Genomic DNA, 25,754 nt, shown 5'->3' with positions numbered 1-25,754 from the left:
ATACATTCTTTTGATTCTTGAAACTTAAGTGAATGAATGAATAATACAGTATTAAAAATGTAATAGGCCTAGTGGTACTGAATGGTGACAACTGTTATTTATTTCACTTGGTTTATACACTTCGATCGCATGACGGCTGTTATCTATCCAACTAGAAAAGTACGAATTTTTCTGGTTTTGTTGCTTTTAGTTGGAAATCTATCATCATCAAGTTCTTAAGATTATGACTAGGAATATGATATTTCTTGGCTAATAATTAAAGCATGAAGTGTAGAAGGAGGTGAAATACTTGACCATATAGGACTTTTTTTCTGTTAACCTTGCCAACTTCCGAGATTCTGCTTCTCCTATCCCCATCATGTGGCGCTGTTTCACTTTTGAATAAAACGAGGTCTGCTTATGAAATCGTTAAAGCAAAAACTTCATTCAGCTAAACAGTTAATGATTAGTTGTTTTTTACATAAGTAACTGTGGTGGATAAAATAAAAAAAGATGTGAATGAAGTAAAATATTATATATAAATGTACAAATTTTACAGGGAATGAAATATATGTGTGTGTGTATATTTTCTTAAGACTACTGTCAGTTATGTTATTTCAAAAGAAATCCTTTAAAAGACAAAGTAAACACATTAAACAATTAAATGTTTTCAAATTCACGAAATAAATCAGAAAAATACATAGTGGTACCCTTGTAAAAGTGGTGTTTTTACATGTTACTTACATTATAGAACAGAAAATGAAGAAAGAGGTAGTGTTTTATTATCATTTTAAAATTTTAGTCACACTCACAGCAGCTCGCAGAATGGTTCCGAGTTGTTTTTAAGCATAACCTGTTATAGCTCGTGACCGATTTGAGATATAATTATAGTTTTGAACTCAAAATTGATGTACTTGACTGTGCTCAAAGCCCTTCAGGTTAATTAACCTTAATCCATCCAAAACAATTTCAGTTTGAGGCTAGGCAAGTAGAGATTCTGATGAGTAATAAAATCGAATCGGGTATACACGCGCAAGCTAAGCTTGGTATTGCTGGATGACGAAAATACAGCTAATAAAAATGAGAAGAAATGTATTATAGAATAATTTATTAACTCTAACCCTGCTTAAAATATTTTCAAGTTCTCCGACTATTGAGAATTCCTCTTGTTAGTTCATCTAGAACAGGGGTGGCCTAACTTGCTAAAAGTAAAAATCGCATACGATAAACTTAAGATGTTTGAGAGCCACAAGACATGTAACAAATATTACACATTCGTTTTTATTATAACATGTACATTTTGTAACATAAATTTGATAAAAGTATTAATAAATACACATACATAATAATGTTTATTAATGTATGTCGTTTTTAAACTGTTTATTTGTATTAGTTTCAAGAATCATAAGTACATATATATACCAAGTGTTTTTAAAATCCTGGTTGATTATTGTTTTGATACGATAACGAACTACTGAAACACCAAAGAAAAATATGCAAATTTGCATTTCATTAATATTAAACGAGACTGCCAAAAATAAAAAGGGTAAAAACAGATATTGTTAACGATATTTATTTGTCTTAGTAAATATCTGGTCAAAGCATGGAGGATAATATGTAAAACAATAAAATTACAAAATTTTAGTCTTATCATAATATGTTTTTGACACAAACAGACATTGATATAATTATAAGGCTATTCACTGCTAGTATAGATCTTGTGAATTTCCATCTTGGTTGTGAGTCGTTGAAATTCCGGCTGGTATGTTGTAAAGGCTGTACGAATTAGCTCCGTCAGGTGTTGATTTGTAAAGATTGCACGATGCTTCGACTTCACAAACTTCATTACAAAACAAAATACAGTGGTTCACAGCAGTATGCTGTGCTGAAAATTGAGATGAGTCTCACACTGGTTTTCTTCAGTTCAGCATATTTTATTTCTGGAACTGGCTTCCAGAACTCAAATGTAAAATACGATATATGGATCATCTTTAGACCCAGGCTCTTTTATAGTTTTATTAGCTCCATTTCCACAGCAGATGATTCTGTAACCAGAGGTTCGAGAATTGGACAACCATCATTGATCACATCAACCATGAATGGATTTACAAGAAAGGCGAAGCAGGGCTTCAGGTTCTGCAAGTCTTTAAACCTGTCTAGGAAATTATCAAACAGTCCTTGTAATTTGTCTTTTTCCAGTTTGTGGTCTTTTATTTTAATATCAGGGAATGCATTTACTCTTCTTTTGAGATTTGGAAAGTCAGTGAAGTTTTTTGACAATATGTCTCCTTGAAAAAGTTTTATTTTATTCTGAAAGTTGAAAATTGTATGAGTAAGATCAGAAACAATCTTATCCTTCCCCTGGAGTGCCAAGTTTAGAGTTTGTAGAGATTCATTATACCAGTAAGGGACATTAGATCTTGCATCCGTTCATCATTTCCCAGTTGAGGATAGAATCTTTTTTTTCTTCAAGAAAAGTAATAATAGGCTCCAACAGACCCACAAACCTATTTAAAACATTGCTAGTTGACAGTTACCTCACAGTGCAGTAGAAAGAGACATCACTGGGTTTATCATTCAAGCTCCAGTTATTTAATAAAATTTTTTAACTGTCGATGGGTCTTCCTATTTTGGCGTATGAAATTTGTTCTTGAAATTGTTAATTTCATAACATTTTCATACTTGAAGTATCTGGCTGCCAGGTGTTCACGATGAATAATGCAATGACCAGAGAGAAACTTTGCAAATTTGGGATCACTTTTCACAAGCGCAATTAATCCTGCATTTTTTCTCCACCATTGCAGGTACTCCATCTGTTGCAACACTGACGAGCTTATTTAGTGGAATATCAGCATTTGTTAAAGCTCTGTCAAGTGCATTTTTAATGTCAACACCACGAGTTGTTTCTTTTAGTGCTACTAAGTCCAACATCTCTTCTTTCACAGTTACATCAGAGAAAACATGACGAACAAATACCGCCAGTTGTGGGTTGGCTTGTGTGTCTGTAGATTCGTCAAGGGCTGAGCTCAATGCAAGGGAATTCTTTAAATCATTTTCATTTTGCCTGCAACATCATCACTGATCTGGGAGATACGTCTCTCTGTAGAGTCGCGTGAAGCTGGTGTTTGTGATATTAGTCGCTGAAGTTTTGTGTCATTTGGATCTAACACTGCAACAACTTCAGCTATATTCGTCTTAACAAATTCACCATTAGAATATGGGCGTTTAGCACGAGCAATATTCCATGATATAACAAAACTAGCTTCAGTCGTTGTATCAACTTTGTTACTGAACGTTGTCAACAGTGTCTGCTGGTTATTTAGTAATGATTTTCACAGAGTTAACTTGTTTTCCATAATTCTGATTTAGGTGGATAATCAGACAAAAAGGTTTTGTGATTTGTTTCATAGTGGCGTTTCAAGTTACTGGCTTTGTAATGACTGAGTAGCACATTGCAGATAAGACACAAAGGTTTACCTCCTTTAACGGTAAATACAAAATCTTCCACTTTGGCTTAAAATTTCTGTTTTCATCTTCATACTTTCGCTTCTTACAATTTGATGACGTCATGTTCCTTCACAAACACTTCTAAAAAATTAAAGTGAAAAGAAACAATAAGCTTTAACACACGCTTCGCAACCAAACTCTACAGCGCCTAGTATTACACTAACACTCAGCTTAATTCACTGCCCCACAACACAGCCTCACACGCCAGAATCACGCGATCGCAAGCCACGCCCACTAAAACAAACATTGTCAGCACTTGCTTGTATGATTACTGACTTTCTAGCACAATTCCTCTGTAATCCTTCTGATCCAAAATTTCTTTAGTCTCTGACTCATATCTAGCTTCAAAATTAGGATTTAAATTCTTAAATATATTTACTCACCATGAACATTAAACTTACGGTTAATCCAGTGGACTTTCAGTTTATACCCGGTAAATAATTATAAGCTTGAAAATAGTTTATTTACCTTTTATATTAATTGTGATGCAAAAAGAAACTCAGTCAACATATTTCCGCAAATCGTACATTATATGTCAAGGAGCTGCGATTTGGCCACCCCTGATATCGAACATAAAAAGCTTTAGTTTTTAGGGCATTATAACTTGTTATATTTTAACTTGGAATACGAAACTCATATTTGGACTAGTTGTTCAAACTAGTTCTTAGGCTTGCATACTATTTCCTCTGATAATCCTGAGAAGCAATTAAATCAGAGAAGAACGTAAATCATTTGAAATAATATTTGGAGAAAAGTTGAACAAAATGGATTATTATTTTTATAGTTTTAAAATACTGCGCGATTCGGTACGCGTCGAATGTGTTAATTTCGTGAAAAGTGATAAAAAGTATCTGTATGATTATATTTGGCACTTTTATTCCCCTAGTGGTTCTTAATGGAAATTAATTTTCTTCTGTAGGTTAGTGTGTTTCAATTTCATATTTCTTATGCTTAAGGCATTCTAAAGAAGTCTTCGTTGTTTTGGTTGTAAAACTGTAAAATACTCCAATTTAAATGTTATTAATATTACAAAGGTTCTGATTTGCCTCTAGACAGTTCAATGGTGAACTTGAGGGATTATAATGCTAGATATGAGGTTCGATTACCGTCAAGGATATGGAATTTTGAGCCCATTTTGATACTTTGCGGGTAAAAATCGAAGCCAGACAAATGGAAAGATTGTGGTGAAAGTAGCAGTAAATTAAATCTGGATCAATGTGTTCACTTATTGTTGGTTTGTTTTTTGAATTTCGCGCAAAGTACACGAGGGCTATCTGCACTAGCTGTCCCTAATTTTGCAGTGTAAGACTAGAGGGAAGGCAGCTAACTATCACCACCCACCGCCAACTCTTGGGCTACTCTTTTATCACTGAAAGGTGTTGGGTGGTGATGACTATTTAGAAATTTAGAAAACAAACAAACAAAATTATAAGAATATTATCTTACAAGATATGTTACGTTATTTTAAAAATATTACGCGTTGATGAACGAAGAGTGTCTACCTACAATCATGTTAACTCATCCAGTATACAATTACTTATTGTTTTTTGTGTGTTTTTTTACAATAGCTCCTCGTCTTGTAGATTTTCTCAGCTAATTTTTTTGTTTTACAGCAAAGCCACATCGGATTATCTTTTGTGTCTATCGAAGGAAATCGAACTCTGGATTTTAGTGTTCGTAAACTCACCACAAGTCTACTGGGGTGAAACTTCCCAGCGAATTTAACGTTTTATCTGCACTGTTAAACTCTTCAAGAATATCTACGAAATATCTTAAATATCAATTCTTTTCCTTAGATTTTAAATAATTCCAACATAATTAGTCCGGCATAGCCAGGTGATTAAGGCACTCGACTTATAATCTGAGGGTCACCGGGTTTGAATCCCCATCACATCAAACATGCTCCCCTTTTTCATCTATTCGTTGGTAAAAAAAGTAGCCCAAGAGTTCCCTTTCCTCTAGTGGACCGGCATGGTCAAGCGTGTTAAGGCGTTCGACTCAGAGTGTACCCTGTCGGTCGCGGGTTCGAATCCCGGTCGCACCAAACATGCTTTCCCTTTCAGCCGTGGGGGCGTTATAATGTGACGGTCAATCCCACTATTCGTTGGTAAAAGAGTAGCCCAAGAGTTGGCGGTGGATGGTGATGACTAGCTGTCTTCCCTCTAATCTTACACTGTTCAATTAGGGACGGCTAGCTCAGATAGCCCTCGTGTAGCTTTGCGCGAAATTAAAAAACAAACCAATCCACATTATCTTATTCTGGAAAATAAAAAGAGTGAATAACATAAAAAAACTACACAAGTTAGATAACGCGGTTACCACATTTATACTTTATTTGGAGTGATTGGTTGTTTGGAATTAAGCACAAAGCTATACAATGAGAGTTCTGTGTTTTGCTTATCATAGGTATCGAAACCTGGTTTTTAGCTGTATAAGTCCACAGACATACCGCTGTGCCACTAGGGGGCCAACGTATCCTTAACGTAATTCAAACTATTGAATAGATAACATATCAACGACTAGACTGTTAAGAAAATTTTTAACATATTTTTATTTGTAAATACAACTGAAAATTAGGTTAAGGTGCGCCTTATATTCTGCAATAGGTTGTTCAAGGTCTTAATACAATATAAATATTGTTGTTCGTCACGTATGAATCGCTTATATTTTGGTACACAAACTGAAATACTTATATAAGTTAAATGATATCAGTTACGTTAGATAAATAAGATTTAAACATAAAAACAGAGTGAATTGCTGAGAGTTAAATAAGTATTGGTTGCTTTCATTTGAATTTCCCGCAAAGCTACACGAGAACTATTTGCGTTCGCCATCCCTAAAGAAGTAGTGATAGACTAAAGGGTAGAAAACTAGTCAACGCCACCAACCACCAACTGTTGTGAAACTATTTTTACCAACAAAAAGCGTTTCATTCATACTCGCTGCTATAACCTTTTGGTATTTCAGACTTTCTCTAACTGCCTGGTATGCCTTCTATTATGAATGAATTCTAAAACATTCATGTTTTAGAGACTGTATTACCTCGAAGTATTTGTGGTGTGGTTTCATTGTCGATGTTATTTGAACAGCAGAATCAAGGTTTGGTTTGAACTTCGCGCAAAGCTAAACGAGGGGTATCTGAGCTAGCCGTCCTTAATTTAGTATTGAAAGACTAGAGGGAAGGCATCATCACCTACCGTCAACTCTTAGGCTACTCTTTCACCAACGAATAGTGGAATTAACTGTGACATTATATAACGCTCCTACGATTGAAAAGGGCGAGCACATTCTGTGATGGAGATTCGAACTTGCGACTCGTAAGCTGTGAGTCGAGCGCCCTAAGAAAGGTTATCAGTGAGAAACGTTTTTTTCAAATGATTTTAAATTGTGCACTAGATGGCGCAGCTATAATATAAGTCAGGGGTGTGCAACATTTTTCGTCGGTGGGCCATATAACCAACTTCATCAATCAAGCGGGGCCACTTAAAAAACAAGCTTATTTGTGTACATGCACAATAAATTAAAAAAAATTCTCAAAATGCAAGCAATAATATTTTATATTTTTGCATGAGTGATCATTTTAGTGCGACACTTGAAATTTAGAGTCCTTGCAGAGCTTGTCAATATCAGCTTTGACAGAAGTGGTTGCCACTCTTAACTGACTGGTCAAATGTTCATCAGTCAGCTGACTTCTACATTTGGTTTTGATGAGCTTCATTTTGGAGAAAAATTGCTCACAGCAGTAGGTGCTACCAAAAAAGGGAGGCAATTCTTTGTGCATGACGGGACAAATTGGGAAACTTTTCACGTACACAGAGTTTGTAAAAGTCTAGCAAACTGTTTTCAGAGAATTTCCTTTTAGTGTCCATGTCAGCCTGCAGTTCAATGAGTTCCATTTGGCAATCATCAGGACTGTCTTCCACTGCCAAATCAAAAGGTTGAGCGAACAATTTCAATCTAATTTCAGTTTGTCTGAAATCTGGAAATCTGTTTGCAAACTCATCACGCAGCTTTTGTACACTGGTTCCATATTTGGTGCAATCCAGATTAGGAAATTCCAGTTTCCTGGTTGCAAGACATGTAAAATGGGTCAATATGGCTCTTCTCAACTGAACCTGGAAAAGTTCCAATTTCTTCTCAAAAGCACAAATATGCTCAAACAACTTATTCACAAGTTGACTTTTCCCTTGTAGTTTTAAGTTTAAATCAGACAGATGCTGTGTAATGCCTGTGAGGAATGCTAAGTCATTCAGCCAGTTCTCATTGCTCAAGAAGTCCACATTCTGACGTTTGCTCTCCATGAAGAACTTAATCTCCTCTCGCAGCTTCCAGAATCTCTTCAGAGTAGCAGCTCTACTAAGCCAACGTACAGCAGAGAAGTACAAAACATCTGAATACTCACTGTCCAGCTCATCTAAAAAAAGTTTTAAATTGTCGATGATTTAATCCTCGTGTTCGAATATAATTTACGCATTGGACGACATTTTTCATGACTTCTGCAGAATCCAGAACTTTGGTGCACAAGCTCTCTTGGTGAATAATGCAATGGCTTACAACTACGTCTTGTGCTCCAATTGCAGTTAGAAATTTCTTGGTGAATCCATTTGTCCTACCTGTCATGGAAGGAGCACCATCTGTTGTAACACCACATAATTTATAAGGATTCAGTTCAAACTTTTCTACAACCTTAAGCACTTGTTCACAAATATCCTGTCCTGTGGTTGTGGAGGAAAGGCTTGCCATATCTAAAAACTCTTCGAAAACATCAAAGCCTGCAGTGACAGCTCTGATGAAAATAACAAGTTGGGATGTGTCATTGATATCAGTGCTTTCATCCAAAGCCAGACTGAAAGCTTCACACGAATTCAATCTCTCTTTCAAAGTTTCTTTGATGTCCTCTGAAAGATCTTTTGTCCTGCATGAGACAGTAAAGCGGGAAAGGCTAGTTTGCTCCACCAAATATTTTTTCTCTGGACATGCATATTCTGTGAATATTGTTAAACAATTCTTAATAAATTCTCCATCACTGAAAGGCTTTCCCTTTTCTGCCATACATTCACAAAGCTTAAAACTCAGTTTTGTCACCAGTTCTGAATTTTTCTTGAAAGTGGTAAAAACACCTTGTTGCTTTTCAATGGATGTTTTAAATGTTCAATTTTGTCCTTTCGTGCCTGACCAACAATTTCATCAAACTGGGAGGAGTGCTTAGTTGCGTAATGTCGCTTAATATTGTACTCTTTCATGACTGCAATTGTAGTTTGACAGACGAGGCAGACAACACCTTGATTATGTGGGACAACAAGATATTTTGTGCACCATTCACCGTTGAATAACCTTCCCTCATCATCAATTTTTCGTTTCTTAACTGCTGACATTTTACTAGCCCTGAAATCAAAACAAAAATTATTCTCACGAAAATAGCAAAGTAGAAAAAAACATAGAATTTATTTACACATGGAACCTCTTATGGACAGAAACACATGTTTCTAAATTGGCATCCCGATCATAGCCTTCGCGGGTTATGCGCGAACTGCGTTTTTGTAGGTCACAGAGACTGAAAGGGCTTTTCGAGGAGATTTCTGTTGTATTTACTCAATCAAGCCGTTTTTATCAATTGTCGTCTTCACCAAACAAGATTGGACTGCTATTGGCTGACTGCCTCAGCTTCCCCAACAACGCAAACGGCAAAGCACAGCCCGGTAACGCACGGTACAATTTAGTGAAATACATAACAGTATGCAATATTGCTACATTATTACTGCATCAATGAGTATAAGTATCATTAGTGTTTGGGAAGCATTTCATATAGTATATAATCGCATACATATACGTTTTAAAACTGCGTCCAATATTCGCGGTTTTTCGCTATTCGTGGGAGGGTAAAGAACGTAACCCCCGCGAATAACGAGGTCACACTGTACATAGAATCAGATGCATCTGAAAGCAAAAATTTTAATAAATTCAGTAAAGTCACAACAATATGCTAAATAATAATCAATTTACCTTCAATCTCTTGTAGTAACTGTAAAAGGTAATAAAATTTTCACCAATAATGAATGACGGACAGCAGAGGTTAGGGAAAATTGTCGCCAGCGGGCGAAGGCGAGGTTCAGGACATGACGTTGAGTCGTAGACAATAGTGCTAGTGCACGTCACCTATTCATGCCCTAAGGAGGCCGACCAATCGAATTCGGCCTGCTCCTCTCTAGCAAAGATAATTTTAGAAGTTTGTCGAGTCGAAGCCTGGGAATCCCGTAGGATCGATGCTTTTAAAAATATTCCATTTGCGTTGGATTACAGATCAGGCCACATGGTTAGATTACAACAACTAGGGCCACACTAAATGGCTTGGCGGGCCGGGTTGTGGCCCGCGGGCCGCCTGTTGCACACCCCTGATATAAGTAATAAAATGATCATACTTAGCACATACTTCAAGCTCAAAGTACAGTTAACGGAAAAATTATTCCTAATATTTCGTTCTTCTTCAGCTAATAAGTAGTTTTTTAATCGGTTAGTTTTAGAAGGAAAATAGTTGGGCCTAACTATAACATTAAATAAATTTTAGATAGCAGAATAATCAACGTTGGTTCATTACCTTACAACGATTCGTGTGATCATTCGAGTGCTGCAGTTACGTTACAAAGAATGTATGTCATCATCAACAACTAGGTTAATGTAATACGTTGCACAACGATACATGTCATCACCACTAGATTGATATAAAACGTTGTTCATCGATACGTGTCGTCACCATTAGATTAATATTAAACATTGTAGAACGATACATGCCATCACCACTAGATTGATATAAAACGTTGTACAATAATGCATACCATCATCACTACTAGGTTGATGTAAAATGTTGTACAACGATACATGACATCACCACAAGATTGATGTAAAACGTTGCACAACGAAACATGTCATCACCACTAGATTGATATAAAACGTTGTTCATCGATACGTGTCGTCACCATTAGATTAATATTAAACATTGTAGAACGATACATGTCGTCACCACTAGATTGATATAAAACGTTGTACAATAATGCATACCATCATCACTACTAGGTTGATGTAAAATGTTGTACAACGATACATGACATCACCACTAGATTGATGTAAAACATTGTACAACGAAACATGTCATCACCACTAGATTGATATAAAACGTTGTACAAGGATGCATGTCATCACCACTAGATTAATATAAAACGTTGTACAAGAATGCATGCCATCATCACTACTAGGTTGATGTAATGTTGTATTTCTTTGTACGTGCAACAACATAACACTTACCTTCCAAACTTAGCGTAGCCTGTAATTTTACCAGAAGCTACAGTCTATGAACAACATTTTGTTTGTTTCAGAATTTTCGTGCAAAGCTACACAAAACCTTATATATTTAAAGGTGTCTCTAATTTTGAATTGAGAGGAAGTTAGCCAAGCAACTTCTCCCCACTTCTAACTCTTGGGCTACTTTAGTAGAATAGTACGATTAGGTTGTTACAATTATAGCGCAGTAAATGCATCAACGTCAAAACGAAGTTTTGGAGCAATGGACCGAGAACCGCGAACCCTCGGATTTATAATTCAAGCATACTGTCCACTACACTACGCTCGACTCGGACAAATTAGATTATTACATATATCGAACTGAACGGAATCATCATTTTCTACTTCTTGCGTCATATTTAACACTGAATTCGGGGAAGAATTCGTTTGGTACGATTAAGAGAATGTTATAATACCGAAACGTTAAATTATTGGTAAGAGGACTTTTAAGCCTCACCAACTCCAAACTTCACGACTTACCTCGGAACAGAGATTTAGTGACGGTCAACGGCTTGAAAGTTACACAGGGTAAAGAGCACAGTAAAACTATGGTCTTGAAAGCCAGTTTGAAGCACAAATAAAAGACTTACCATATGGTTGTTCAACGAGGCCATTAAGGTATAAAAAGAGGTCTCTTTTTCTACTTCTTGACATGAAATACAGAGAAAACAGAAGTCGTTTTTTTTATTCTAGACTGCCTACTTCGCTCATCTTCGTATTAGAGTTTAAGAAGATTAGATGTTTATTGTTATCTCTGTTTCAGCGAAACACATACCAATTTATGTGTTGTATCTACAGTTGCTTAATATCATATGTTAACTACACTTCTGTTTTCTAAACTAAACAGAAAAAGGAGCTTTTTCTTTGTAACTTAAGTAAACTGATGATTTGCACAGGATGTCAATCTTCGATGCCAGGACATTGGTGTAATATGTCTATACCACGAAAAAATTAAGTTAGTCTCACTGTATTTAAGGTTTATGTATAGCTTTGTTGTACCAAAACTTGGACTCTATTACTATCTCAGGATCAAGGCAAGGTTCTTACATGGATTAGAACCAAAACCCATCCAAGTAGTAAACAAAGCTAATTTATATACCCTTTACTTTGTTACTTACTTATAATGACTATTGTGTATTGTTTCTGTAGTTGGATTAATAGCAATATTTTCGGCTGTAATAACGAATAATAGACCCCCTCATAAGAGATAAAATATATTACTACAGAGGGCGCAGTTTGTCTGCCGTGGAAGTAATTCTAACAAGCAGAGTAAAGAAGTACTTTTTTTGGTAAGTGAAACTCAGATTCATTCTAACAACGGTTAGTAACTGTATGCAGTTAAGTTGCTTATAAAACGCTTTAAACTGGCAAAAATTCTGGTAAATGAATGGTTCCAGTTGGATAAGAGGTTGTTTTTGTACTTCCAAGATTTTAAATTGTTGAATTTACTTGGAAGACGAGAAGTTAGTTTTTCTCATCGGAACTATACACCAGTAAAATCTGTAAAAATGGCGTTTATCACTCGTATGTGATTTCTCTTTGTAATTCTACACACGTGGAAAAAAACCTTAAAGATGGTGTTTGTTCTGAATGCGCAAGAATGCATTTCATGCTCTTTCGGAACATTAAAAGTTTTGAAATTAGTATTTATTATTTAGCACACAGGTTTTCGTGATTATACATCAGCGTAAAGTTGTTGTTTGTTATACAATACACATACTTTCTTTTTATAATTATACAGAGTTAAAACTGTGTAATTGAGAATTGTCACTTAATACTTAGACCTTAGTTTCAGGTTCAAAAGCAACTGAATACCGGTACGTTTGTGTTTGTGACATGATACTGATCCATGCGTCTGACACTACACATATTACATGATACTGAACCACGTGACTGACACTACACATATTACATGATACTGATCCACGTGACTGACACTACACATATTAAATGTTAGTTTACTGATCCACGCGAGTGACATTACAGTATTACATGCTGATGATCCACGCCAATAACATTACACAGCACTTGTTATTAGTGTTATACACTACAGCGTAGTGTGACTCTGTTTCGTATTTATAAGAACTGGACACAGCTGAGAGACGTAAGTTTGATGTTTAACAATATTTAAAGAACGTTACCTCACTGGAAGGCTATGAACTGAAACGAGTTTCCCTCGTCGGTGTTCTAAGCTTAGTTCTGATCACAGTTTTACATCTGGGTTGTGAAGTAGTTAAAGGTTTTAATATTGTACCTTCTCTCCTCATGTATATGGATATTCGTTATAAAAGTGGTGCACTTCAACATCATCAGTTTGTTTTCTTTTTCGAACTCAATGATTTGTTTTTATGCAACATATATTGTCCGACACTTAAAATAGGTTTCTGATTGAAGTTTTAAATTGCTATAATTCCAAAACAAGTAAAACTTGATTCTGTTATTATAATTAAAACATGTATTTAAAGATGTGAAAATGGTGTCGGACACTTACTCGGACCTCTACACAGAAATGTGTTGTCTGTCAGTCAGTCAGTAGACACTATAATGACGTCACATAAGGCTTTGTTTATTTTTTAATTTCGCGCAAAGCTGCATGAGGGTTATCTGCGCTAGCCGTCCCTAATTTAGCAGCGTAAAACTAGAAGGAAGGCAATTAGCTATCACCACCGACCGCCAACACTTGGGCTATTCTTTTACCAACAAATAGTGGGTTTGACCGTAACATTATAACACCCTCACAGCTGAAATTGTGAGCATGTTTGATGTGACGGTGATTCGAACCCGCGACTCTCAATACTCCTAACCACCTGGCTATGCCGGGCAGTCACAATTTGTAATGTTATAACGTCAGTAAAACGTGCTCATACCATGAATCACGAGAATAATTATTTTCTCTGTAGGCTATAAAACAGCATGACATATGAACTCAAAAGTAATAAATAAAAGAAGTTACTCTAAATTTTGGTTTTATTTACTCTTGAAAGAGAACACTTTTGGGGACCCCGGAGAAGTACATCTAATACATACGGGTCACATATAGTTTTTAGAAAGAGCTAAGAACGTTCTATCAAAAAATAATTTTGAGTATGCTAGTCAATAAATCACAGGACAACCAAGCCGATAGAGTTTTATGTGTATGTGGGCCTAAGTACTCTACAGTAGGTGTCTGTGTTTTCTCATAGCGAAGCCACATTGGGCTATCTGCTGAGTCCACCGAGGGGAATCGAACTCCTGATTTTAGTGCTGTAAAGGTGTTTGTAACTTGGCGATAAATTCAAACAATAAACGGACAGCACACAAACCGTGCAACAACCAAGCTGATACGAAGTCGCGATGGAATGGATTGTATCAGAAATATATTTTTACATTGTTTGTCTTTTGTGAGTTGTGCATGCCATTCGAAAACTAATTGCTTTTAAGAGGGATGTGCACAGTCATTTTACAGGTAGAATATTCATACACTTAGAACATTAGTACACGTTATTAATGGGGATTTAGAACATTCAAGACGGAAATATTCCTGGTACTCGTCTCTTCCCCGCTGGGACTACGGTAAGTTTACGAACTTAGAAAGCCAAAATCCGAGGATCAATACAGTGGTGGACACAGCAGACACCCCACTGTAGTTTTGCTCTGGAACAGTCAATCAACGAACCTTTGCACTAAGAAAACAAAACAAAAAACATTTTGATATAACGCATTCACCCTTTGTATAAATTGTTTAAAGTTCTAAAAGTTAATAATAAACAAGGATTTGAAGTTATCGTGGCTGATAAACTTTTAGTCACGAGAAAGATGGTTAGAAACTGGAGTTACAAGAATTTGATCGCACAGCGTTTTGAAGCTTCAATAAACGCGTGTGATTTTGGTCTGTTTTACACCTGCACATCACTGACAGGCTTGATTCATCCAAATATGTCCCCTCCCTATATTTTGCTTGTGACTTCATGTTAATACGACAGTGGTAACTTTATTACCAGTTAATGTTATGTTTGTTAATACGACGATAAACTGCCACTGAGTGCTGAAAACGTAAGAGAACTCATTGTCTGGCTAATAAAGTACCCTATTACCTTCCGGTATATGATGATAACGTAATCTTTGTATTAGATACCGTCATATTAAAATCCGCGCACCATATGGTATACTGTAATGGCAGACATAGGCACGGCTTAAATACACGTTGGGAGTAATGACAGCTAAGTCCACCAACACTTGTTTACCACAAATAGTTTTAGGGCCTTCTGTTGTAGAGGCCAATCGCTGCAAATGTCGGACAGGGCAAACGCGTTCAGTCAAGTAGAGTAACAGGTTTGGTGAGTGAGCCTGCTTTTCCAGCTCACCCCTTCAGCCCGAGTTAGACCGGATAACCTAGCAATTCTTTCATAGTGTCACACTCTAGGTTCTAATACAGAACACAACTTTAGAATGCTAGTTTCTTCAAGACTGGGGAAAAGCTCTTTGCCAATTGGAATTTTGTAATATAAAAAAAACAACAACTATTCTTATGAAACCAGTGATTTTGACTGGTTAGTCATTGTAATGTTTATTTCTCTACTGAAATCTTTTAATTCACCAAACACACTTTCCTTGAACTTCCATGAACAGATGGACATGGGATGGTTTACGAGCGAATACCACTGAGCCAAAGACAATAAATACAGCAAGTCATAAGGCACTGTACATGGAAGCCGGCATAACCCTTGTTTTGTTTTTCAGGAGTCCTGCTAGAAGGTTTCCTTTGCTAACGTGAAACATGCCTGGAAAAGTAACAAAAGAAAAGGTATGATGTTTTCTCTGACATGCCTTTTAAAATTGTCACTTATCTACTTGAACACTTAGTGTAAGAAGTTATATTTGGACTTATTTTTTATTAAGAAAAGATTAAAGTTTTAGAATCATTTTAACATAATAGTATTTTATTTACGATTTGGACGTTAACAGGACGTAAAACTGCACTGCAATAAGTAGTGAATTTCTTATTTCTTTTCGAATTGAAAATATAAAAAATAACTTCAATATAAGGTATTCCATATATTATCTGAAACCAGTATTGGAACACTTAATGTATATGAAGTAGTTATGAAAAACCGTATAACTCCAATTGACATCACTGATTAGGCCTACAAATTACTTCGTATCACGATTACCTCATGTTAATCATAGAACGTGAAAAATGTTTTAGCGGCCTCGACCAATCATCAGGTTCCTACGTGAGAGCTGAAAACAGGTGTATGTAATATATAGGTTACAAAACTAGAATTATAATTTGCAGTGGAAATATCTTGATTGTAACTGATTAATTTTAGTGTAGAAAATATATACTTTACAAACAGGAATGTTAATATTTCGTTTTTTGCTCTTTGATTTATTTATTAATTTTACCTTTATTGATGTGTAAAAAGACAAATTAATTGCTTTACAGTAGATGTCTGTAAACAGAACGTCGTGACTCTTTGCTTTAATATTAAAAATACCTAACTTTTGACTGTTGTTTTAGAAACTCTGGTAGGAAAATGGTTCATCCATTAATGCTCTTGATCACAGTACACACCTGATTGTTCTTTTGCAAATTCACGCTTGTTAAAATCTTAACAGCTTTAATTATGTACTGAAATATTTCTCGGGAAACCTTCACTGTTCGATTTTAATCTACTTCCGACTGTGTGAGCTCCCGAGTAGAAAAAAAAAATGAATGAATAATCCGCTATATTAAGGTACCCAATTTCGCCCACCTTCTAAATGTTCTCTTGGGCACCACCCTCAATAGGATAGAAAAATAAAGGTGAATTGCCAATATAACAGGATTTACTTCAGTTTTGGGCACAGGTTAACCATGTGGTTAAGGGATGAGTTTCGGAGCTGAAAAATCGCGTTCGAGTCTGTGCGATACCACAAAGGATTTCTCTTACTTTAACCTATGGACGTAATAATTAGCATGTATGGTAGGCGACAGGATACTGTTCATTAGCTGCCTTTCTACAGGCCAGTAACACATAGTTAGAGATTGCAGGAGATATCCATAAATGCAAAACAATGTTTGTTTTTAAACCTAAATGCTATTCACAAACTGACCAACACAGATAATACAGTTAATCATAATTATCTATTAAGTACGTATAGATCTGTTGTTTTTTAAAATTCTTATCACTAGTCAAACGTCTAGTGATTTTATCTAGTTGAAATCTTGGTTTTAATATTCAAGTTTCAAAATGGTTTCCTTATGGGGCCTGGCATGGCCTAGCGCTTTAAGGCGTGCGCTTCGTAATCTGAGGGTCGCGGGTTCGCGACCGAGTCGCGCCAAACATGCTCGCCCTCCCAGCCGTGGGGGCGTTATAATGTGACGGTCAATCCCACTATTCGTTGGTAAAAGAGTAGCCCAAGAGTTGGCGGTGGGTGGTGATGACTAGCTGCCTTCCCTCTAGTCTTACACTGCAAAATTAGGGACGGCTAGTGCATATAGCCCTCGTGTTGCTTTGCGCGAAATTCGAAAACAAACACTGTTAAATTTAAGTGGCAGTAGAACAGTTTCTTGTCAATGTAAATTTTGCAAATGTCTGCGTATAAGAGTACGAAATTACTGCATACCATTATGGAATCTTTCTTCTCGCGATATTATACTGTTTCTGTGTGTAATAGTTCGTTTTTTTTTAAATACAACGCCAGCCTTTAACTTGAGAATACGTTGTTTCTTCATGCGAGAGTACGGCATTTATTAGTTCGAGGATATGTTATTCCTCTTGTAAAGGGTACAACATTCACGAGAAAGTATGACGTTTCTTCTTCTTAGGGGTACAACCTTCTTTCATGACAGAATACAATGATTCCTCTCCTGAGGATACGAAATCCCTTCATACGAGAGTGCAAAAATATTTCTTGTTAGTGTGCAATATTCTTTCATCTGCCAGTAATTACTTTTTTCCTCGTAAGGATAAATTTTTTTTATCTCACGACATTGAATGTCCCGTCATCTACCGATTTATTTTTGATGATTAATTAATAAAAAAAACAATTAAAACTTACTGTCATCCGTTAAGACACCATCTTGCACTTTGAATACCCTTTTAACTACACTTCATCTGGTACAGAGTTTTTGGTTTGTTTTGAAATTCCCGCAAAGCTACATATGGGCTATCTGCGCTAGCCGTCCCTAATTTGGCAGTGTAAGACTTGAGTGAAGGGAGCTAGTCATCACCACCCACCTCCAACTCTTGATCTACTCTTTTATCAAACAATAGTGGGATTGACCGTCACATTGTAATGTCCCCACGGCTGATAGGGCGAGCATGTTTTAGTGTGACGAGGATTCGAACCTGGGCCAGGTATACAGTCACCAGCTCTAGGTGAAATTTATTTCATATTCCTGTTTAACACCTGGGGAACTTGTCGGTTAAACTGGGTTATCAGTATAACGTATCAGCAATAACAGTATATCAATCGTAGGTTGGCAAGCAAACAACCTTCAACAGTTCCAAAGTATGTGTAGAGATTACAGTTAAGGGCTGTCAAAACTGGTACTCGTACTAAGTTATAGATAACTGGAAGCATGTTCAACATTTGTTATTCAACAACATGCGCATTATTAATATGCAGTCTGTCCATATTTATCTTACAAGTTTTGTTTTTTTTTATAATTTTTCACACATCGAACGCCCACACTTGATATATTTAGTAAGAACATGTTAAGCGTCCGTATTCATGTTGTTAAATGGAGCTACTGCAGCCAGTGTATGATCGTACGTGTGTATGTTTTTCTTATAACAAAGCCACATCTGGGTATCTTCTGAGTCCACCGAGTATATGATCATTACAAACGATATTCGTATGTTCAGAGAATCAAGTTCTTTTTGTTAAAACTCCCAAAGTGGATACTTTATCTATTGTTACATGGTACAAAGAACGTGAATTTCTACAGGCTAGATGTTAGTTAATTTTAATGTCGTCCATATGGCCAACACCAAGTTGTGAAAACTATTTCCGTATTGTCAAAAAAATAAAAAGTTTATATCTTATTTGTAGTGTTTATCTGTTTGTTAGGAAAATAGAAAAAAAACGTTACAAAACACGTTTGGACATTTAACACATGAATTTTGCGGATTATCTTTTCGTTTACAAAAATACACTCATGATTAGTGTTTGATCTATATGGATTATTTGTTTTAGAAAAATACGCTCAAGCAATCAATGCTTGATCAGTATGAATTATCTGCGTGGCTTTGCAAAATACATCTGTTTGTGTAACACTTGCTCTGTTTGATTTGAGCTAATTAAATGCTTAACCAGTGGTCTACAGTGCTATAAAGAAACACCTTTACACTTGTGGAGGTATTCATTTGATAGGGTGAACGAACATGTTCTGTGTGGGTTTGTGAGTCTAACTGTTTGTACGGAAACGTTTATCCACTGTTTGTTTGAAAGATTTACACGTTTTGCATCAGATTCACAATTGTGTGTATGTGTTGTACAAGCCCACTTATATTTTTAGCAATAACCCACAGTATTTAATGATTAGGTAAAAAAATCAGTAATACCCAGTAATTTAATTTGTGTCGTATTCACAGAATAATAAAAACATTTGATGGGTTAGTTTTGTGTTTGTACACAATAGGCTGGATGTCTGTCTGTGTCAATAACGAGTACAGAAACCTTATATTTAGTGTTATAAGTCCTCAGTCTTACTACTGGGGGCAGGCATAATGTCAAGTACTAGATGTACAATGCTAAAATTTGGTTTTGGTTTCTCTCAATGGGAAGAATGAAGATATTTCATCGAGCTAATTATGTTAAAACAGCAAAGCTTCCTCAAAAGCTTCTTTACAAAGCTTCAAAGCATAAATATCCTTGAGAGAAATGTGTATAACAGTTGTCCATCTGTGGAACAGCGGTAAAATCCAGGGTTCAGTTTCCTGCAATGAACACAATCCAACGTAGTTTTGCTCTGAAACGAACAAACACAACGTTCAGGAATTATTTGTAATTATAAAATACGATTTTGTTTAACTTATTATGTAATAACTTTTAAAATAAGAGTTGCTAAGATATATAACAACACTTACAATCAATAGTAATCTTAATTATATTCTCGGACCTGTAACCACCAGAAACTGGTGATTTCTCAAAGCCCGTTCCCTTGGCTGTGGTTTCCCTATATACCAGATAGGGATAGTGGGTATCTCGTTAATCCATTCATGCGCGTCACTAATTAGATGACGAGGTATTTGGCTACTACCTCAAGAGAGTCGGACCTGTAACCACCAGTTATCTTCATAGGTTTTGTAGAAAAAAATGTTCCTGTTTTACGATCACTTCCGAAGATCCATGTGTTGTGGACTTTATAGAGTAATTATACGACGTAGCCTGAAAAGTATGTATTTAAACCAAATTTTAAGTCCGTTATTACCTCAAATTGTGAAAATTTCAGTTTTCTTTATTATGTTTATTCTTCCGTGATTGTTTATAATGATCTTCTAAACAATTTCGAATTATAGAAAGTTTTGGGTTGAGTGGGTTAATGGTTAGAGTGCCCCGACAATGAGCCCATGAATTAATGGTTCGCGTCCCGTTTCGTAGAAATATATTATGCATTTTGTGGCCGTGGGTCATTATAAGAGTCATGAGGAATCTTACTATTTGATTGGGAAAGATTAGTACAAGAGTTGGCGGTGAGTGCTTTTGGCTGGGTACTTGCCCTTTAGTCTATCAATTCAAAACTGGGAACGACTAAGGCAGCTACATCACATGTAACTTATATATATATACAAAAACTAACAGGAAGTTTCATTTATTTGTGTTTTGAATAAATATCCCATCCGTAAATCGTTGCCAAACTATCCTTGGAAAATTTTTTTCATCTTCCTGGTTAGCCTCGTGTATCAAAAATTTAAAACTTGACCAATATTCCAGTATTGTAATGATTAAAGAATTTTGTATCTCTGATAGTTCGTTGAATGAAATATAATTTTGAACAAGTTGTATTTATTTTATTTAACAGAATACTAAGTCTATGGTTTAGCCGTAAGTCTGAGAACTTATGCGTTCGCTAAAAATTGAGTTTCGATACCCATGTGGGCACAGCACAGGTAGCCCACTCCGTTTAAGTTTTTTTTTTTTACAGTTAAAGAAATATACTCTTCAAAAAAAGAAACGCAAAAGGCAAAATATGAGACAACTTGTTAACAAGTTTATTCCGGGTAGTTCTGTATGACATGTGTGAAACTTTGCAGATTCACTGCTAAACATCCAAAGTCTGCAAAGGCGAAGTCTACGCTCACTAGTTGAAGTTTAACGTCACGCAACGTCAATAACAAGTATGCCCCCGTGAGCATCAATAACTGCTTGGCATCTCCTGCCCATGGAAGCGATGAGATGACGAATCACATCCTGTGGAATGGCTGTCCACTCAGCCTGCAAAGCTGCTGCAAGCTGAGGTAGAGTCTGCGGTTGAGGTTGTCGCCGTCGCAGACGTCGGCCCAACTCGTCCCAAAGATGTTCGATGGGGTTTAAATCTGGTGATCTGGAGGGCCAGGGAAGAACGTTGATGTTGTGGTGTCTCAAGAAGACAGTGGTGAGTCGGGCTGTGTGAGGACGGGCGTTGTCATGTTGAAAAACGTCGTTGACGTTCACCATGATGGGTTGCACATGGGGCCTAAGAATCTCGTTGACGGTTGCGTACGGTCTGATCGGAAATCCTACGCAGCCCTGGTATGGTTGAGGCAGTAGACGTCGCAGTGGTGGTCCTATCCCGAAGGTGACGTAACCGGATGTAGCGATCGTGTGCGGGCGTGGTCACACGAGGTCTGCCAGATCGTGGACGGTCACGAGTTGATCCATGTTGTTGGTGACGATTCCATTCTTGTGATGGTGCTTGGGTGGAGATTCACAACTCTGGCAACATCTGATCAAGATTCGCCTGCTTCCAAGCGACCAATGGCGTTGTTGCGTTGTGCTTCAGTCAGTCTTGGCGTAACTGTATTGCATGTCGGTGGCTTAACACTGAGCTATGGAAACCGAGAACCCGTCACTTTTATAGGGATTTTGCACATTTTGCACTTGCAGAACATGCAGATCTCTCAAACAAATTTATTGGACACGAATGCGTTTTGGCGAAAAATCCGATGTTTTCCTCCGTTTTCAAAGTGCACAACTTTTATTGTCATTTTGGTCTGACAGTCAGTGCCTTAACACGTGTAACATTACATACTCTGAGCTTGTAACGTTATTACATATATTTCTCTTTAAAATAACAAAAATATCCCTTTTGCGTTTCTTTTTTTTTTAAGAGTATATATTTAACGTTCCACTGATACTTTTCAGGTTTCTTAGACCCTGAAAATCAATTGCACGTTCAACTTTTTTAACAAATCAAAAAGTTTATAAAATGGATATTCGGTTTCTATTCGCAGTTTTAATCTATAAAAGATAGAACTGCACTGCTGTTATATTTCGAGCCACGAAGATTTCACTTATATTATCTACACTCTTTTTTTTAATACTTGAGTCTTAACTTAAAAAGAAAAACTAATAATATGAGTGTCCCTTGGCATCCCTTGTTTCAACGCTCAAACAATAGTTTAAGGTTCCGCCAATGAAACTGTTTCACGCGCACTTCAACATCACTAGAATATCTCAGCAATAGGTTCTTATTGGATGTTTCGATTGTTAAATAATATTTTTATTTAATTTTGGTACTAAACTGTTTCAGTTTCAGAGAATCAACTGTGAACAAACTGAGGGCCTAATTATCAGGCCCATTACGGTTTTTGTTTCAAGCAACGTTTCATGACCGAGACAGAGCTTATTTACGCGACTTCCCTTTACTCATTCTTATTTCAAATTGTGTGTGTGTGTGTGCGTGATTTTAAAATGCTTTTAATAACTACAAATACCTCGATGATTTTTATTACTCGCTTAGGAGAGTCTGACATTATGTTTTGTTGTTGAAAAAGAAGTAGTCTTTAAGCTGCTTCTCCTAAATGCACGTCTTGAAATTCGTTGTCCTTCGGTATTAATCACAAAGCTACAGAAATGGCTATTTGTCCTCTGCCTTTCACGGCTATGGAAATCCATTTTCTAGCGGTATAAGTCCACAGACATTTATACCATTGCGTTACTGTCTTGAAAGAAAGGTGTGATTTAAGACTTCGGTTTTCGTTTTTAAACAACGCTACAACTTTCTTTGTTATTCGAATAGAAGTTAAGACCCAATAAAATTACAAAATAAATAACACTTTGTTTGTTTGCTCGTGCCTGTCCTGGAATATAATGCTAAGCTCCATGATGGTTATAGATTCGAGGATTCACGGCTAGCGACCCGTTGCTCAAATACGTACTTCACACTTTGGACTCGAGAGTGCATTGTAAGGGTGACTGTCAAATCTCACTGGTCTTCTGATTGGACCAAATCGTGATCCGCGCTGCTACTACAAAAGGGATCACAAAAGGTAGTTCCAACAATTTCAGAATCCCAGATTAACCACTTAGAGAAGCGGTTGAGTTTTGTTAACTAACTGCTTTCCCCATGGTCTATCAGTTCAAAGTGTTGTCATATTTTATATCATTATGAAGTGAAGAAAAACCGTGTATTATTATGTAAACTCCACATACAAATTCAAAAGAAGTTTCGTTTTGAAAATGTGGGATAATGTGTGTGTGAGTAAAAAACTCAAATATATCAACGTAACACAAAATTGGGAACTTTGTAATCCAAGCGCTTCAAATGATGGGCTTTTTATTATCAGGAGGAAACTGACGAAGAAAGGTTTATGTTTGGATTTGGTTAATTTTGAATTTCGCGCAAAGCTACTCGAATGATGAACTCGAGGGAAAACAACTAACCAATACCACCAACTCTTGGGCTATTCTTTTACCCGATGAATGATGGAAGTGACCGTTAGATTATAACGCCCGAAGGTTGAAAAGACGAGTATGTTCGGTGACGGGGATTCGAAGTCGCGACCTGCATATTTCGAGTCTAGTGTCCTAACCATCAGACCACGCCAAAAATTCATTGATAATACACTGACAATGAGTCACTTATAATTGGCTCGGCATGGCCAGGTTGTTACGGCGCTTGACTCGTAATCTGAGTGTAGGGGGTTCGAATCCCTGTCGCACCAAACATGCTCGCTCTTTCAGCCGTGGGAGCATTATAATGTCCAGTCACTAGTAAAATAGTAGCCCAGCTGTTGGAAATGGGTGGTGATGACTAATTGCCTTCCCTCTAGTTTTACACTGCTAAATTAGGAACGGCTAGCGCAGATAGCCCTCGTGTATCTTTGCTTAAAATTCAAAAACAAAGCAAACACTTATAACAACATTGAACAGAACATTATGAGGTTGGTCATACACTGAACAACGGACAGAAGTCATGAACAAGAAATACTCTAAACTATGTTCAGACATTGTGAATAACAAATACACTGAAAAATGGTAAGAGGTTATGAAAAAAAAATACACTGGACAATGACCAGAAGATTTTAATAAGAAATACACAGAACAATGTCTTAGATTATTAGTTACAAGTTCAACGAGTAGTGTAAGGTAACTAGAAACTATAAACAATCATTGGCTAGTTACTAAACAAGAAGAGTGGGACACACGTACTGTTGTCTGACCTTTCTAGTTCGAAGCCACACGTGCAATAATATTCTGCCAAATACAGGCAGTTATATTAAGCAAGCAAACTAAACAGATTGCGATTACTGGACATATGTGTGTGTGTTTACTTATAGCAAAGCCGCATTCGGCTATCTGCTGAGCACACCGACAAGAATCGAACTCCTGATTTTAGCGTTGTAAATCCATAGACTTACCGTTGTACTAGCGGGGTGGTACTGGACATGGGAATGGGTACTCTGTGGTTAAATAACCTGTGGGTTAGGCTCTGTACAAGGTTTATTCTTGTTGGACACTGATGTACGGTCCTACTAACTTCATGTAGTATGTTATGAGTCATCACACGCACAATATAGTTCCTAACTACCAACTCCTGTGTACCAGTCACACAACTTTAGGTGAGTGTATTAATAACACGAAGCACGAGTGTTATTATTTGTAAAATAATTTAAATTATAATTCTAGATTAAATATGTGTCACACACGACAAAAAACCAATAACACAATAAATTACTATTCTTGTAAAGCAAGATTTACAGAAATATTAAAACTCATATTATTGTCGCGTCACCTAACGCCGCGTTATTTAGGTCAACCGACAATCTTGTTTCACTTGTTTATTAAAGTCTCTATTCCATATCGGTCAAGTAAGTGCAGTCATGTGGAACTTTAGCTTTAAAGTGTTTATAAAAATGTATGAAGAAAGATTCCAACGGTCAGAATACAAAAGGATGGCTACTTAATAAATAGAAATAAATGAAATGTTCTGTTCAATTTTTCACACGGCGAATGTGTAATTAAATAAATGTGTAATTAAGTTGTAGGTCTGTAAATATTTTAAAATGAATCAGTTTCCTACATAAGTTATAGGCCCAAAATGGCCAGGTGGTCAAGGCGCTCAACTCGTAATCCGAGGGTCGCGGGTTTGAATCTCCATCACACCAAACATACTCGCCCTTTCAGCCGTGGGATCGTTACAGTATGATGGTCAATCCCACTATTCGTTGGTAAAAGAGTAGCCTAAAGGTTGGACGGCTAGCGCAGATAGCCCTCGTGGACATAGCAGATAGCTGAATGTTTTTTTTTTCTCTGAAGCAATCACACATTGAAGATAGATGGTATTAAGCTACTGATACATTAAAAATATATTGTGTTAAAACTACTTTGTCGTTCAAGATATGTGGTGTTAAAGTTGTCTAAGTGTTGTTGATAAATGCAACTCACCAACTCAAAAAGGTGAGCAAAAGATATAGGCATAACACAGTACGAATTGCGGGGTGGAACACATTTTGGATAGAAAGGTATGCCCTGACATTGAA

The 25,754-nt window shown here is 36.6% G+C and overlaps 1 protein-coding gene across 1 annotated transcript in view; it reads left to right on the top strand.

Annotated features, from left to right (window-relative positions):
• The first annotated feature begins 15,467 nt into the window (after nt 1-15,467).
• LOC143252575 (uncharacterized) overlaps nt 15,468-25,754 on the top strand; it is a 44,392-nt gene continuing 34,105 nt past the window's right edge. The window contains exon 1 of the mRNA XM_076504915.1: nt 15,468-15,604. Coding sequence (XP_076361030.1) covers nt 15,578-15,604 — 27 coding nt within the window. The 5' untranslated portion in view covers nt 15,468-15,577. The remainder of the gene's footprint in view (nt 15,605-25,754) is intronic.

Source organism: Tachypleus tridentatus, chromosome 6, assembly GCF_004210375.1.
Source record: "Tachypleus tridentatus isolate NWPU-2018 chromosome 6, ASM421037v1, whole genome shotgun sequence".
NCBI classification, from domain to species: domain Eukaryota; kingdom Metazoa; phylum Arthropoda; class Merostomata; order Xiphosura; family Limulidae; genus Tachypleus; species Tachypleus tridentatus.
The sequence above is the reverse complement of the archived record's forward strand: the minus strand, read 5'-3'. Positions and strand labels throughout refer to the sequence as shown.